Here is a 12,635-nt window from a genome sequence, read left to right as displayed (position 1 = left end):
CAATCACTTCAGTTACTCCCCTACTTACGCCACGCCCCCTTATTATCGTTATTTATCCACCCAATCCTTTTTGTCTCTGCCCCTGAAGCCCCGCCCAACAAGGCCACGCCCCTCAATCCCCGCCCCCCGTCCAATGCTGAGCTCAGTCTGCGTCTCCTCCTTCCGCGGGCGCCAGGGGGCTAGCAAGCAGCAGCTGGCGCCGCCGCCGCAGCCGCCGGACTCCTCTCCGCCGCTGCCCCCGCCGCCGCCACCGCCGCCGCTGCAGCAGCAGCAGCAGCAGGCTGCTAGGCCCGGCCCTGCCGCGTCCCCGGCGGGCCCCCCGACATCCCGCGGGCCCGGGGACCGGCGCGCCGAGCCATGCCCCGGGCTGCCGGCGGCGGCCATGGGGCGGCACGGCGGCGGCGGTGGCGACAGCGGCAAGATCGTGATCAACGTGGGCGGCGTGCGCCATGAGACGTACCGGTCGACGCTGCGCACCCTGCCGGGGACGCGGCTGGCCGGCCTGACGGAGCCTGAGGCGGCGGCACGCTTTGATTACGACCCTGGTACTGACGAGTTCTTCTTCGACCGGCACCCGGGTGTCTTCGCCTACGTGCTCAACTACTACCGCACTGGCAAGCTGCACTGCCCGGCTGACGTGTGCGGGCCGCTCTTCGAGGAGGAGCTCGGCTTCTGGGGCATCGACGAGACCGACGTGGAGGCCTGCTGCTGGATGACCTACCGGCAGCACCGCGATGCTGAGGAGGCGCTCGACTCCTTCGAGGCGCCCGACTCTGCGGGCGCCGCCAACGCTGCCAACGCCGCAGGAGCCCATGATGCGGGCCTGGACGATGAGGCGGGCGCGGGCGGCGGTGGCCTGGACGGCGCGGGCGGCGAACTCAAGCGCCTTTGCTTCCAGGACGCGGGTGGCGGCGCCGGAGGACCGCCAGGGGGCGCGGGCGGCGCGGGCGGCACGTGGTGGCGCCGCTGGCAGCCCCGCGTGTGGGCGCTCTTCGAGGACCCCTACTCGTCACGGGCAGCCAGGGTGAGCGCAATGTCGAAGCCCCCCCCCCCATTATTCTCCTCCATACACTCGGGAGTTCCCCTTCCCAACCCTCAGAATCCCGTGGCCGGTCTCAACCTCTTTTGGTCTCTCTCTGTCTCCGTGACTCTTAGAAGCCTCTCACCCCAGCCCCGAGTCTTCCTCACTCCATGGAACACACCCCCGTCTCCCGGCCATCCTCAGATTCTCAGAAGACTTTTCTCCAAACTTCACCTTCAAACTTCACCCCACTTCTCTAGGTCACCCTAGATAAACCCTTAGAAACTTCCTCCTGGAATCTTCTGAACAACGTCACCCCCGCCATTCCCGGATCCCTTGGAGATCCTCAGAAGACCTTCCCCCAACCCTCAGCCATCCGAACCCCTCTAACTCCTCACCTCTCTTGGCCACCCTCAGACCCTTTGAGGACACCTCCCCAGGCCTCATTTTCTTGGACCATCCCAGACCCTTAGAAGACATCCTTGCCTCAAAGTGTCCCAAGCCCCGTGAAAACTGCCTCCCTTTCCCCACTCCCTGCAGACCCCACCCCAAGCTTTCTCTCAAGCCTTCAGTTCCTCAGGCTCTCCCAACAGCTTCTTGCTTCCTTTTTCCCTTTGCCCTTCTCCCTGACCTGCCCTCCAAGTTTGAGTTCTGGCTATTTTTGAATCCCCCTGTTTCTTCTGCCCTCAGAGTCTCAGAAGATAACCCCCACCCCAATTTCAGAGCCTTCTGGGCTTCTCTGAACCTGTCCTGGGACATCTTTCCTCCTGGGACCCTCTGTGTTCAAGTCGCTTCCTACATTCTCCATGCCAACTACCACCCCAAGGACTTTCCCCACAAAGCTAGACTTTCCCAGAGCCTTTCACACTCCTCAATTTCTTCTGAGCCCTCATTATATGCTTGTCCTTTCACAACCTCCCATATGCTCTACAGAATTGCTTCCTCCTCACCCATAGATTCTCCCAGTTTCTCCTTTCCATCCTTCAAATTGCACAGCGTACCCTCTTTCTCTGGGACAAGCTCCCTGACCCCCAGCCTCTCAGCCCCTTTCCCAGTAGGTAAATAAATGACGTTTTCCTGCTCCAGAACTTTACCTAACCTTAATCGTTGGGACTTTTCTCAAGTTATCAGCCCAAAGACTTCCTTCCCAAAATAGCTGCCAGTTCTTTCTCTCCTGTCTTGGTATCTTTCCACTGGCCCCCAGCCTCGCCTGCCCCCCTTTCCCAAGCCTCCTCCCACACTCAGTCCAAAGGCCTGGACTGAGCTCCTAGCTTCTCCCCCACCCCAAGGTGAGCCAAAGAGCACGCACCCTCCGGCCCTATCTCCCTTGAAATTCCAGATCCCCCTAGCTCCCTTTATCTTCCTCCCAAAACTTTTTTAACTTCAAACATTCATAACTTTCTAGGCAAATAACTACCCTTCTTCCAAGTTCTCCCTTGAACCTCTTCCTCCTCCTAACTTCCTGCCGTGTTGGAAGGGAGGAGGGCAGTTCAAAACGGGGGAAATTAGAAAGATGGAAAGAGTAGCGACTCTAGGGACCCCTCCTAGACTCCTGGGAACCCAAACACCCTGAGGAGCCGGTTCGGCCCCCTCCCCCCACCGTGCCGCGTCCTGAGCCCGGAAGGACGCGGAGCCGCAGTGCCGCATTCACGCTGGGGGAGGGAGTAAGCGGGAGGGGGGCCCCGGAGGCACCGCATGAAGTTTGGTCCCCGGGAAGCGCTGAGTTGGCGAGATTTGGGGTTGGGTGGGGGGAGGTGGGGAGGACGAGGTACAGAAGGGACATGGCCCTAGATGCCCCCCTCAGGCTTCTGAATGGCCCTTTTTCCTCCATGGCCTGGGGCACCGTTCCCTTTTGCGACCCCATTGAAGGGTGCTGAGGTGAGGCTAGAGGTCCGGGACAGCTACAGGGGGTCACTCATTTTACTCCACAAAAATTTTTTTTGAGTGTTCACGGCGTGCCAATCACTTTCCAGCCTCCAAGTGAGATAGCGTGGTAGAGTTGGGAGCTGAGGCTAAAATGAGAAGTGGAGGGTCGGGCCCTATCCCCCTTCACTCCCCTTCCCGATAATCTCTCCTTTCCTTCTTACAGAGACTTCATGCCCTCCTACTACTCCTGCTTTTGAACCTTCTCGGGGCAAGGGGTTAAATCAGTCCCAACGCTGTCCAGCTTCTACAGCTGCGCACTGCGGCGGAGCCCACCTTCCTTTCTGTGTGCTGGGATGGAAGGAGTTTAATCTAGCTCCGGGCCCGCGGCCTCCCGCTGTGAAAGGATGGCACTGCGGCTGCGCGCAGCCGGCTCGGATGCGGCCTTGAAGGGGTTAAAACAGCTCCCAGCCGCTGCGGCTGCGCACTGCGGCGGGGGAACTGTCCGCGGTGCTGGCCGCTGCGCGCCCCGCCCCCTGGTCCGGCCGGCCCACCCCCACTGCGGTGCCGCAGCCTGCGCGGTGCGCCCGGCTGGGAGCGGGCGGGGGAAGCTCCAGGCATGCGCTCTGCGGCGGCCTGTGGCCTCTTAAACCACTGCGGAGAAACGAAGAGGGGGGTGGGGCAGAGAAGGCGGGCGCCGACCCCCAGTCCACCCCAAGGTTTAGGGTCCTTTTTTCAGCCTCACTTTGGACTCCCTCTCTGCTCTGCACCCCAGGCCCTTCCACTTCCTCTATCCATCTGAAAGCCTCCTCGTTGCCTCAACTTTAATTCCTTTCCCTCTCCAAGGACTAACCTCACTGCTTCCCCTCTACGTATTTGATTAAGCCCACTGTCATCTCTAGAGGCTTGATCCATTCCCCTTTCCAAGATCTTGACCCCACCCCCGGCCTTCCTCAAGGCTGTCATCAAACTACAACGTTGTTTGGCGGGACTCTGGTCATTCCCCATCCTGAAATAACCAGGCAGGTCCCCATCCCCAATTCTCTGCATCTCCTAACGGCCCCCTCGCCTTTCTTTGGCCCTCAATTGCCTCATCTTCCCAGGTCCAAGCCCCTGACCCTCCCTTCCCCTTGGGAGCCTTAAAGCCCTATCTCTTCATCCCTATCCCTCTCCCTTTTTGGAGACTTGACACTTCACTTCCTTCCCCGTTCAGGACTAATACACCCTCCTCCCTTGTGTGGTTCCATCCCAGGCCCCGTCCTCCCTGGGCTATGGCCTCACCTTCTGAGGCTTTGGCCTCACCTTCAGCCTTCTCACTTTTCTGGGGCTCAGACTTTGGCACCAAGGTCCTTAAATCCTGGCTCCTTTCTGAGGCCCTGACCTTGCCCCCCACTAACTGATGCCCCATACCCTCATAAGAGCTCAGACCTTCCTGAGTTCCAGACACTGGCCAACCACTGTTTCTGCAGCCAAGCCCTTTGTCTACTTAATTAATTCTCACAATAGTGCTGTACAAACTTGAATTAACTCCTCACCCACCTTGGGCCCCTTTTCTCACCTCCAGGCCCACCTCCAAACCCTCTGAGACACAGAGCGTGTGTGATCTTAGTCTCCCATAGCAGAGCCCAGAGATAGGACACAGAGGACAGGAAGGTGAGGGGAAGTGGTCTAGGAGACAGAGCAAAGGGCCAGAAATTGCTGTTCCCAGGACAGAAGTTGTCCATGTACTGGAGCCAGCTCTCTGGAGCTGGGGGAGAGTTGCTTCGGGTCCTCTACCTTCCCTTTGGCTAGCTTTAGTGGGAATGGAGATCAGAGGGAAGCGTTTGGGGCTGGGACGGGAGCCCCTGGGAGGCTCTTGTGGAAATGGCTAGTTGACCAGATGCCTGGGTCACCCTTGTGCCTTCTCTTTCCCACCCTGTCCTGCAGTATGTGGCCTTTGCCTCCCTCTTCTTCATCCTCATCTCCATCACCACCTTCTGCCTGGAGACCCACGAGGGCTTCATCCACATTAGCAACAAGACGGTGACACAGGCTTCCCCGATCCCCGGGGCCCCGCCAGAGAACATCACCAATGTGGAGGTGGAGACGGAGCCCTTCCTGACTTATGTGGAGGGCGTGTGCGTGGTCTGGTTCACCTTTGAGTTCCTCATGCGCATCACCTTCTGCCCGGACAAGGTGGAATTCCTCAAGAGCAGCCTCAACATCATCGACTGTGTGGCCATCCTGCCCTTCTATCTTGAGGTGGGCCTCTCAGGCCTCAGCTCCAAGGCCGCCAAGGACGTGCTGGGCTTCCTGCGGGTTGTCCGCTTCGTGCGTATCCTGCGCATCTTCAAGCTGACGCGCCACTTCGTGGGGCTGCGTGTGCTGGGCCACACGCTCCGCGCCAGCACCAACGAGTTTCTGCTGCTTATCATCTTCCTGGCGCTGGGCGTGCTCATCTTCGCCACCATGATCTACTATGCTGAGCGCATTGGCGCCGACCCCGATGATATCCTGGGCTCCAATCACACCTACTTCAAGAACATCCCCATCGGCTTCTGGTGGGCCGTGGTCACCATGACAACCCTGGGCTATGGAGACATGTACCCCAAGACATGGTCGGGGATGCTGGTTGGGGCGCTGTGTGCCCTGGCAGGGGTGCTCACCATCGCCATGCCTGTGCCCGTCATTGTCAACAACTTTGGCATGTACTATTCTCTGGCCATGGCCAAGCAGAAGCTGCCCAAGAAGAAGAATAAACACATCCCCCGGCCCCCGCAGCCTGGGTCACCCAACTACTGCAAGCCAGACCCGCCCCCACCACCCCCGCCCCACCCTCATCATGGCAGTGGGGGTATCAGCCCCCCACCGCCCATCACTCCACCCTCCATGGGGGTGACTATGGCTGGGGCCTACCCACCGGGGCCCCACACGCACCCCGGGCTGCTCAGGGGGGGAGCGGGTGGACTCGGGATCATGGGGCTGCCCCCTCTGCCAGCCCCTGGGGAGCCTTGCCCGTTGGCTCAGGAAGAAGTGATTGAGATCAACCGGGCAGGTGAGGAGGGGACATGAGGGGGTTGTGGGGGGCACACGTGGATATGCCTGGGAAGCAGTGGGGAAGTTTCGAGGGGGGCAGGAGGTAGATGCTGAGGTTTAGACAGACGGGGTGGCCAGCAACAGAGAGGAGAGAGAAAAGGGAATAGCAATTGCTTAGGCCTGAGAAGTGGCACAGAAATAGATGATGACAGGGACAGATTTCATGTGAAGGACAGTTTCTGGGAGAGACAGACTTGCAAGTGAAGTATTCAGGAAGACACAGGGAAAGGGTCTCCCATGTGTGTCACCAGGTGGCCAGAGACAAGAGGTCAGGAGATGGTTGCAGCATCTGAGCTTCCCAGAGAAAACCTTGAGAAAAGATTCCAAAGGCCACAGAGTTTGAAACCAAGAGACTGTCACTGAAAAGGGAGATAGAGAGGATGCGGGGGTGGGGGGGTCAGCAGCAGAGAGTTCAGGTTTGAATAACTGAGACAAGAGAGGAAATGACTTAAAACTAAAAACTAAGAGTGAGAGAGTGGCTAGGAGAGACAGCCCCAGAGGGTAGAAAGGCCATGTGAGAACAGTGACTTGGGACTCAGGGCCCAGTCTCTGGCTCTGCAGAGAGGGGTCTGAGGGCGGTTCAGAGAGATGTTGCCAAGAGGACTGAGGTGAAGCCAGGGAGATAGGAGGACAGTTGGCTGAGCCTATGTGTGTCCCTCCCTGCAGGGGAGTCTGTACCTCGAGGCAGTGACTGGGGTGTTAGTCTGGGAGGAGGGAGAGGCTGGTAGGCCCCACCCCCATGTCTTAAGTAGGTCAAGAAAGGGAGCTGGGCCACCCGGCCCCCATCTTACTCCCTTAGCCACTGACCCAGTTTCATACCAATTAAAAATAGCTCGAGTCAGAGCCTAGGGGACCCCCACCTCCCCCTCCCTCATCTATCACCTTCTAACCCTTTCCCACTGTGTCCTCTCCAGCACCCAACACCCATTCCTAAGCAAGCCCTCTACATCCCTCCAGCCATCTACCCCAACCCGGTACCCCACCAACCCAAGGCCTTGCCTCAGGCCTGCCCCACTCAGTTCACTTCAACCACCTGCACCACCCAATGCTGTGTCCCAGCTCTCTTCCCAACCACCTGTTCCCCATGTCTCCCTCCATCTCTCCAAATGCCCCAGGCCTGCGCCTCCCAGCACTTAACACCTGGCCTGACTAGCACTTCCTAGCACTCAACGCCCTCCTCTGCGCCTCCATCAACACCGCCCCCTAACCACACTCCCCTCCCGTCTTGTCCTTCCCAACACCCAACATCCTTTCCTAGTGGCCCGCTCCCCAAACCCACCAGCCATGCCCTCTAACACCCTGCTCCCAGTTGAGCCTTTCCTGTCACCTGACACCCTGCCCTTTAGACATTTGCTTCCAACACCCAAGTCCGCAACACCCGCTCCTTACTAGTCTTGCCCCCAACATGAGTTTCCACACCTCACTCTTTGCTGTATCTCTGTCTGACCCTGGGGGTGCAGACCCCCGCCCTAATGGGGACCCAGCAGCAGCTGCGCTTGCCCATGAGGACTGCCCGGCCATCGACCAGCCCGCTATGTCCCCGGAAGACAAGAGCCCCATCACTCCTGGGAGCCGGGGCCGCTACAGCAGGGACCGAGCCTGTTTCCTCCTCACTGACTACGCCCCTTCCCCTGATGGCTCCATCCGGAAAGGTGAGGTGCCCTCCACTGGCCCCCTGGGACCCACCCTCTCTCGCCTCCCTCAGGGGAGGGGGGAGAGGGGGATGGGGAGGAGGTGCCGGACTTCCCTTCTCCCATCCCCTGGCCCCAAATCTCATCCCTCTCAGAACTCCCTCCCCCAAGTTTCCTCACCACTGACCCTTCACCTGTCTTTATTCCATCTCCATTTCCCCCACCCCGACCCTCTGGCCTCTTCCCCCACCCCCAGCCACCGGTGCTCCCCCACTGCCCCCCCCAGACTGGCGTAAGCCAGGCCCCCCAAGCTTCTTGCCCGACCTCAACGCCAACGCTGCAGCCTGGATATCCCCCTAGTGGACGAACCCCCTCCCCCCAGGGTAAGTAGCCCCTGTCCTCTGAACATCCCCCTCTTGACTAACCCCTCTGAGAACATGCAGCCCCCCTGACCGAGACTCCTGCCCCTTCACCGTGAAGAGCTCCCTCCAATTAACCTTCAGTTCTGACATTGACCCTACACCCACCTGCCCAGGACTTGCCCTGCCGCTCACTAACCCCCTAGAACTAACCCCAACCCTCCCCACCATGTGCCTGACCTTCCTCCCTGCCCTCACGACTGACCCCATCCTCACCCCCATTGGCATCTCTCTCCCTGCCTCCCCTTTTGGTTTTTAAAATAATTCAAACAAGAAAATGGGGTGCACACCCAGGACACTCTTCAGGGTGCAAGATGGGATGAGAAAGACTCAGCCACCCATTAGTCACTTGTGTTGGCCGGCTTCTAGAACACCCACAGGTGCACTGCATGGGGAATTCATCAGTGCACAGAATTGACCCTCCTCTCCTTGGAGCTCTCAGTTTGGTGGGAGGGGCAGACACCGTGGAGAAAGCCACTATTTGAAGCAATGTGCAGATAAGGAGGTGGCACAGGGTCATAATCACCCCCCCATAGGAGGAAGTGATAGAAAAGGCTTTCTGAAAGAATTGATAACTGATAGAGTTATCCTGATGGCCAGTGAGGAAGTGATCCCATTAGACAGTAGTGACCAGAGTGACAAGCCAAGCAAAGCCAGGAGACTAGGCTGGTAGACAGCCTGAGGCAGGAAGGAGGGCCAGGCTGAGGGGATGGGAGCCCTCCAGGGGCCTGGGGAGAGCAGGTCCACTCTGGGCCCTGGGGGACAGACTGGAGGGAGAGACTGGAGGTCATGTCTGGGTCCTGAGCCTGAGTCAGGGCTGTGGGGATGGAGAGGAAGGAAGGAGGCCTAGTCAGGGAACAGGAGGGAAAGGGTTGGGGACCAGCCCTGCGTGGGGGGGGGGGCAGGGACAGAGTGAAGAGAGAGTTGTTAGTCAATGAATCACTCAGCAAACAGAACCAAGCACTTACCACATGCCAGGATTTAACATATCTTTTGTAATCCTCACAACCACCCTAGCTGTTTGCATCTATTTATCCATTCATTCATTCAGCAACTAATTATTGAGGGTGCAGTCCAGGGCAAGAATCTGCCATCACATGGGTTGCCACACTGCAGCCCATGGGCCAACTCCTCTAGCCAGCTGTTTTGTAAATAAAACTTTACTGGGATCTAGCCACTGCTATGTTACAACAGTGGAATAGAATAGTTGTGACATAGACCATGTAGTCCCCAGAGCCCTGGTTGGAGGAAGTAGAAAACACTCTGGTCACTTCAAGTGAGTGGAAGGGCTTTTTGAGGTGAAAGGGCCAGCCAGGCAGAAGGAACAGCAAGTGCAAAGGTCCTGAGGTCCTGAGGTATAGAGTTTGGCTTTTTAGAGTAATAGCAAGGAAGGAAGAAGCTGAGCAGCTGAAGGGAGAAGGGTGCCAGACAGTCTGTGCAGAAGGATCAGGAGGGTATTTTTGTCCCTGGGGATGCTGGGTTGATCTTAAAAGTGATAGAGAGCCACCTGAAGGAATTTGATCCATCTCTTACTCATTCAACAAACATCTGTGGAATCTTCCTTAGAAATACAAGGTGATACATTCTATATCCCGGTCCACAGCCCAAGGGGATGCTGGAGCAGTCTTGGGAAGCCGAAGGAGATAGCCTTGTCTAAGCCCCCTTGTTCTATAGAAGTTCAGGGAGGGCCATCGCTGACCCCAGGTCACACAGTGGACTGGATGAGAACCCAGAGGGGACTGTCAGGCTCCTGTTCTGTCCCTCCACCTCTCCTTGTTGCAACCACCTCCTCTCCATACCATCTCCCATTTTCATCTCATTACCAGCCCCCTCCCCGCTCCCACCTGACCCCTCTTCCTGCTTGCACCCAGTCCTGTCCCCACCCTTTGTCCCCCACCCCAAGGTCTGGATGGGCCCCTTGGAACTGAGGGGCAGAGGGAGTGGGGAGAACCTGGGACTGTGGGTGAGGGTGGGCTGGGGGAGGAGGTGGCTGGTGGGAAGTCTCTGCTTCTCTTGCCTCTGATGCCAAAATCCATTCATTGAACTCAAATAATGGCTGGAGCTGATGGGTCTGACTGAATCCTGGACCCCCCCCCACCCCTTCCCTTCCTCACTTTCCGTTTCTCCTTCCTCCATGACCCTCACTCCACTATTGCTCTGCTCCCAAGACCCTTCCTCCTGGTTTGTTCCCCACCTGACCCATGACCGCTCCCTTCTCCATCTTCCCTCACCAGCCGCCTGAGTCTGACACCTGACACGTGTTCCCCCTTACTCCCCAGCCTCCTCCCTCCTCCCTTCTTCTCCCCTTCCCCCTAACCCCAGCCACCCCGGAAGCTCCTTCCATATTTGATGTTTCTGGCCGCCCCCATTTCACTGCTCCCCTCCCCCGGAAAACACCAGAGAGGAGGAAGAGATCCCGCGTTTCTCCAACCCCCAACAGTGAGGCTGTGTTGGGGGGATCCCTGTGACCACCCTCCCCCCGCCATGACTCTGTGTATTTCTGTCCCCAGCTCTTGTCACCGCCTGAGACCTCGCGAGACCCTCGGTCCCCCCCTGTCCCTTCCCCCCAGGTTAGCATTGGGGAATGGCTGGGAAGGGGTGTCCCCCAGACAGTGGGCTCCCAACCCCCTTAGGCTCTTCCTCCTGTGATCGAGATGTTGTCCAGACAGACCCTTTGGCACTACCTAGCAAAGCCCCAGACACTGGCAGAACCCTTAGGACATCCCCAGGTGTTCAGGAAACCACACATGTGCTTCTGGATCTTAGATCCCAGTGGCTATCAAGACACTGCTAGAACATTCCCATCAGGGGGTACCCATTGAAAGACCCCCATCCCTGAAAGATACCCTGCCATGACCTTCAGCTGAGCCTTGCCCCCTCAGACTGCTCTGGAGCAATTCTCCAGCCCCACGGGGCACTGCCTGCTTTTGCTCCATCCATTCAGCCCCTCACAGCTCCCTTCCTCCTTCCGGACATCTAGGTGAGCCGGTGGCAGCCCTGCCAGTTCCCTCCCAGTCCTCCCCAGGCCGCTCCCCCATATGCCTTCCACCTGAGCTCCAGCCCATGCCCCTGCTGCCACCATCTGCCTTGCTGCCCCCACCTTTTTTTGCCTCAGATGAGAGGGGGCCAATGGGGGAAGGGGAGGGGGGCCGGGCTGTGTGGGGACGGGGCGGGGGAGGCTCGGTGGGGCCACCCCGCCTCCTAACCCTGAGTCTCTTCCCCCCTCCCCATGTCTGAACCTTTCTTCTTGATGCGACTGACTGTCCGATTTGTTCACTTCTCTCTCTCTCCATCTCCTTGGTCCGCCTCTGTCCATCTCTCTGCCTCTTACCCTCTGTCTTTTTGTGTCTTGGTGTCTGACCGTCTCTCTGTTCTTACCGTCTCCATCTCGTCTTCTCTCTGTCTTGCTTTTCCTGACTGTCTTTCTCCATCCGGTATCCTTTCTGTCTGTCTCTTTCCTGCCTCCCTCTCTGTCTTGGGGTCTCTGTCTATGGGACCCGACCCCCGCACCCCCCGCTCCATGCTTCCTCCCCGTGTCTCTGCCCCTCCCCCCAGGTTACGAGAAATCCCGCAGTTTGAGCAGCATCGCGGGCCTGAGCGGGGTGTCTCTGCGCCTTGCGCCCCTTGCCACCCCCCCTGGCTCTCCCAGGGCCACCCGCCGCGCTCCCCCAACCCTGCCCTCTATCCTCTAGCACCCCCTCCCTCTGTGGGGGGGGGTGTCTCGGGGGTGACAGGGAAGAAGGTCAAAGGAGCTAGGGTGGGGGGGTGGGAGAAAGGGTTTTTTAAAAATCCAAAAGTCAATAATATGCAACGGAGACTATGACGCCAGCAGACACCCCCGGGCCCCTCAATCCCACCTGGACCCCAGGATGGAGGGGGAGGGGCCAAAGCCCATACCCCCAACTCTCCGCCCCCCCCCCCCCAAATAAAGCCTTCTCAGGTCTCCATGAGCCATAGGACACCCCCTTCCCATCAACTTGTGTAAATACGTCCAAATTATGCCACTTACATTTGGGGCACCTCCCCCCTACTCTGCATGTCTCCCCCAACCTGGACCCCTCCCCCCAACTCCACTTCAGCAATAAGCGCCAGGGGCTGCATGCCACGTGGTTGAGGGAAGGGGTACTCTGGGAAAGGGCAGGGACCTCAAGGGGGTCAGGCTGGCCTTTAAGCCACAGGAGGGTCTCCTAGCCTCCTACCCTTCACCTCAGGAGGGCAACCTATCATGCACTGAGTTTAAAAAAATAATCAGTGACAATGTGGGGACAGGAGGAACAGTCACGGAAGCCAAAAACCCCAGCTGAGCTCAGATGGTAGAAGGGGGTACGCTGCGGACAGCTGCTCCTTCAGCCTTTAGGAGGATCCCTCTGGTGAATTGCAGCCTTTCACTCGCCCCCCCCCACCCCCACCCAGGGATCTGCTAGCCTCTGTTCTTGCTGCATGGACTCAGACCTCCCATCCCAGAACTCCTGGGATGGTCTGGCCCTAGCACACAAAATTCCCCAACACCCACTCCAGATTCCCAGGACATGAGACCTGCACCCAGAACTCCTAACACTGACCCTGGCATCCCGCATCCCCCAAACCCCCACACACTCCTGTAACTTAACCTCTGCACACAGATGC

The 12,635-nt window shown here is 58.4% G+C and overlaps 1 protein-coding gene across 6 annotated transcripts; it reads left to right on the top strand.

Moving 5' to 3' along the window:
* Positions 1–133: 133 nt before the first annotated feature.
* On the top strand, positions 134–11,755 carry KCNC3 (potassium voltage-gated channel subfamily C member 3). 6 transcript variants are annotated; one of them, XR_010750105.1, is made up of 6 exons: positions 134–1,024; positions 4,811–5,918; positions 7,420–7,611; positions 7,847–7,973; positions 10,520–10,579; positions 11,565–11,672. XR_010750105.1 is itself a non-coding variant. In XM_066374090.1 (5 exons), exons 1-4 carry the CDS (start codon positions 134–136, stop codon positions 10,534–10,536), a joined length of 2,208 nt encoding a protein of 735 aa, XP_066230187.1. In that variant the 3' UTR covers positions 10,537–10,579; positions 11,565–11,672. The 6 variants fall into 6 exon arrangements, 5 of the variants coding, with proteins under 5 accessions (XP_066230187.1, XP_066230185.1, XP_066230186.1 ...); XM_066374090.1 differs by lacking the exon at positions 7,847–7,973; XM_066374088.1 differs by lacking the exon at positions 10,520–10,579 and having other exon boundaries at positions 11,565–11,630.
* The last annotated feature ends 880 nt before the right edge of the window (positions 11,756–12,635 follow it).

This window comes from Saccopteryx leptura, chromosome 3 (assembly GCF_036850995.1).
Source record: "Saccopteryx leptura isolate mSacLep1 chromosome 3, mSacLep1_pri_phased_curated, whole genome shotgun sequence".
In the NCBI taxonomy this organism is placed as follows: Eukaryota; Metazoa; Chordata; class Mammalia; order Chiroptera; family Emballonuridae; genus Saccopteryx; species Saccopteryx leptura.
This window is presented reverse-complemented; position numbering and strand designations above follow the sequence as displayed.

Coding starts and splice junctions, on each gene's coding strand:
- KCNC3 (XM_066374086.1), top strand. CDS start 134: ATGCTGAGCTCAGTCTGCGTCTCCTCCTTCCGCGGGCGCCAGGGGGCT. Junction 1,025..4,810: donor ACTCGTCACGGGCAGCCAGG/GTGAGCGCAATG, acceptor CCTGTCCTGCAG/TATGTGGCCTTTGCCTCCCT. Junction 7,612..11,564: donor TGATGGCTCCATCCGGAAAG/GTGAGGTGCCCT, acceptor CCCTCCCCCCAG/GTTACGAGAAATCCCGCAGT.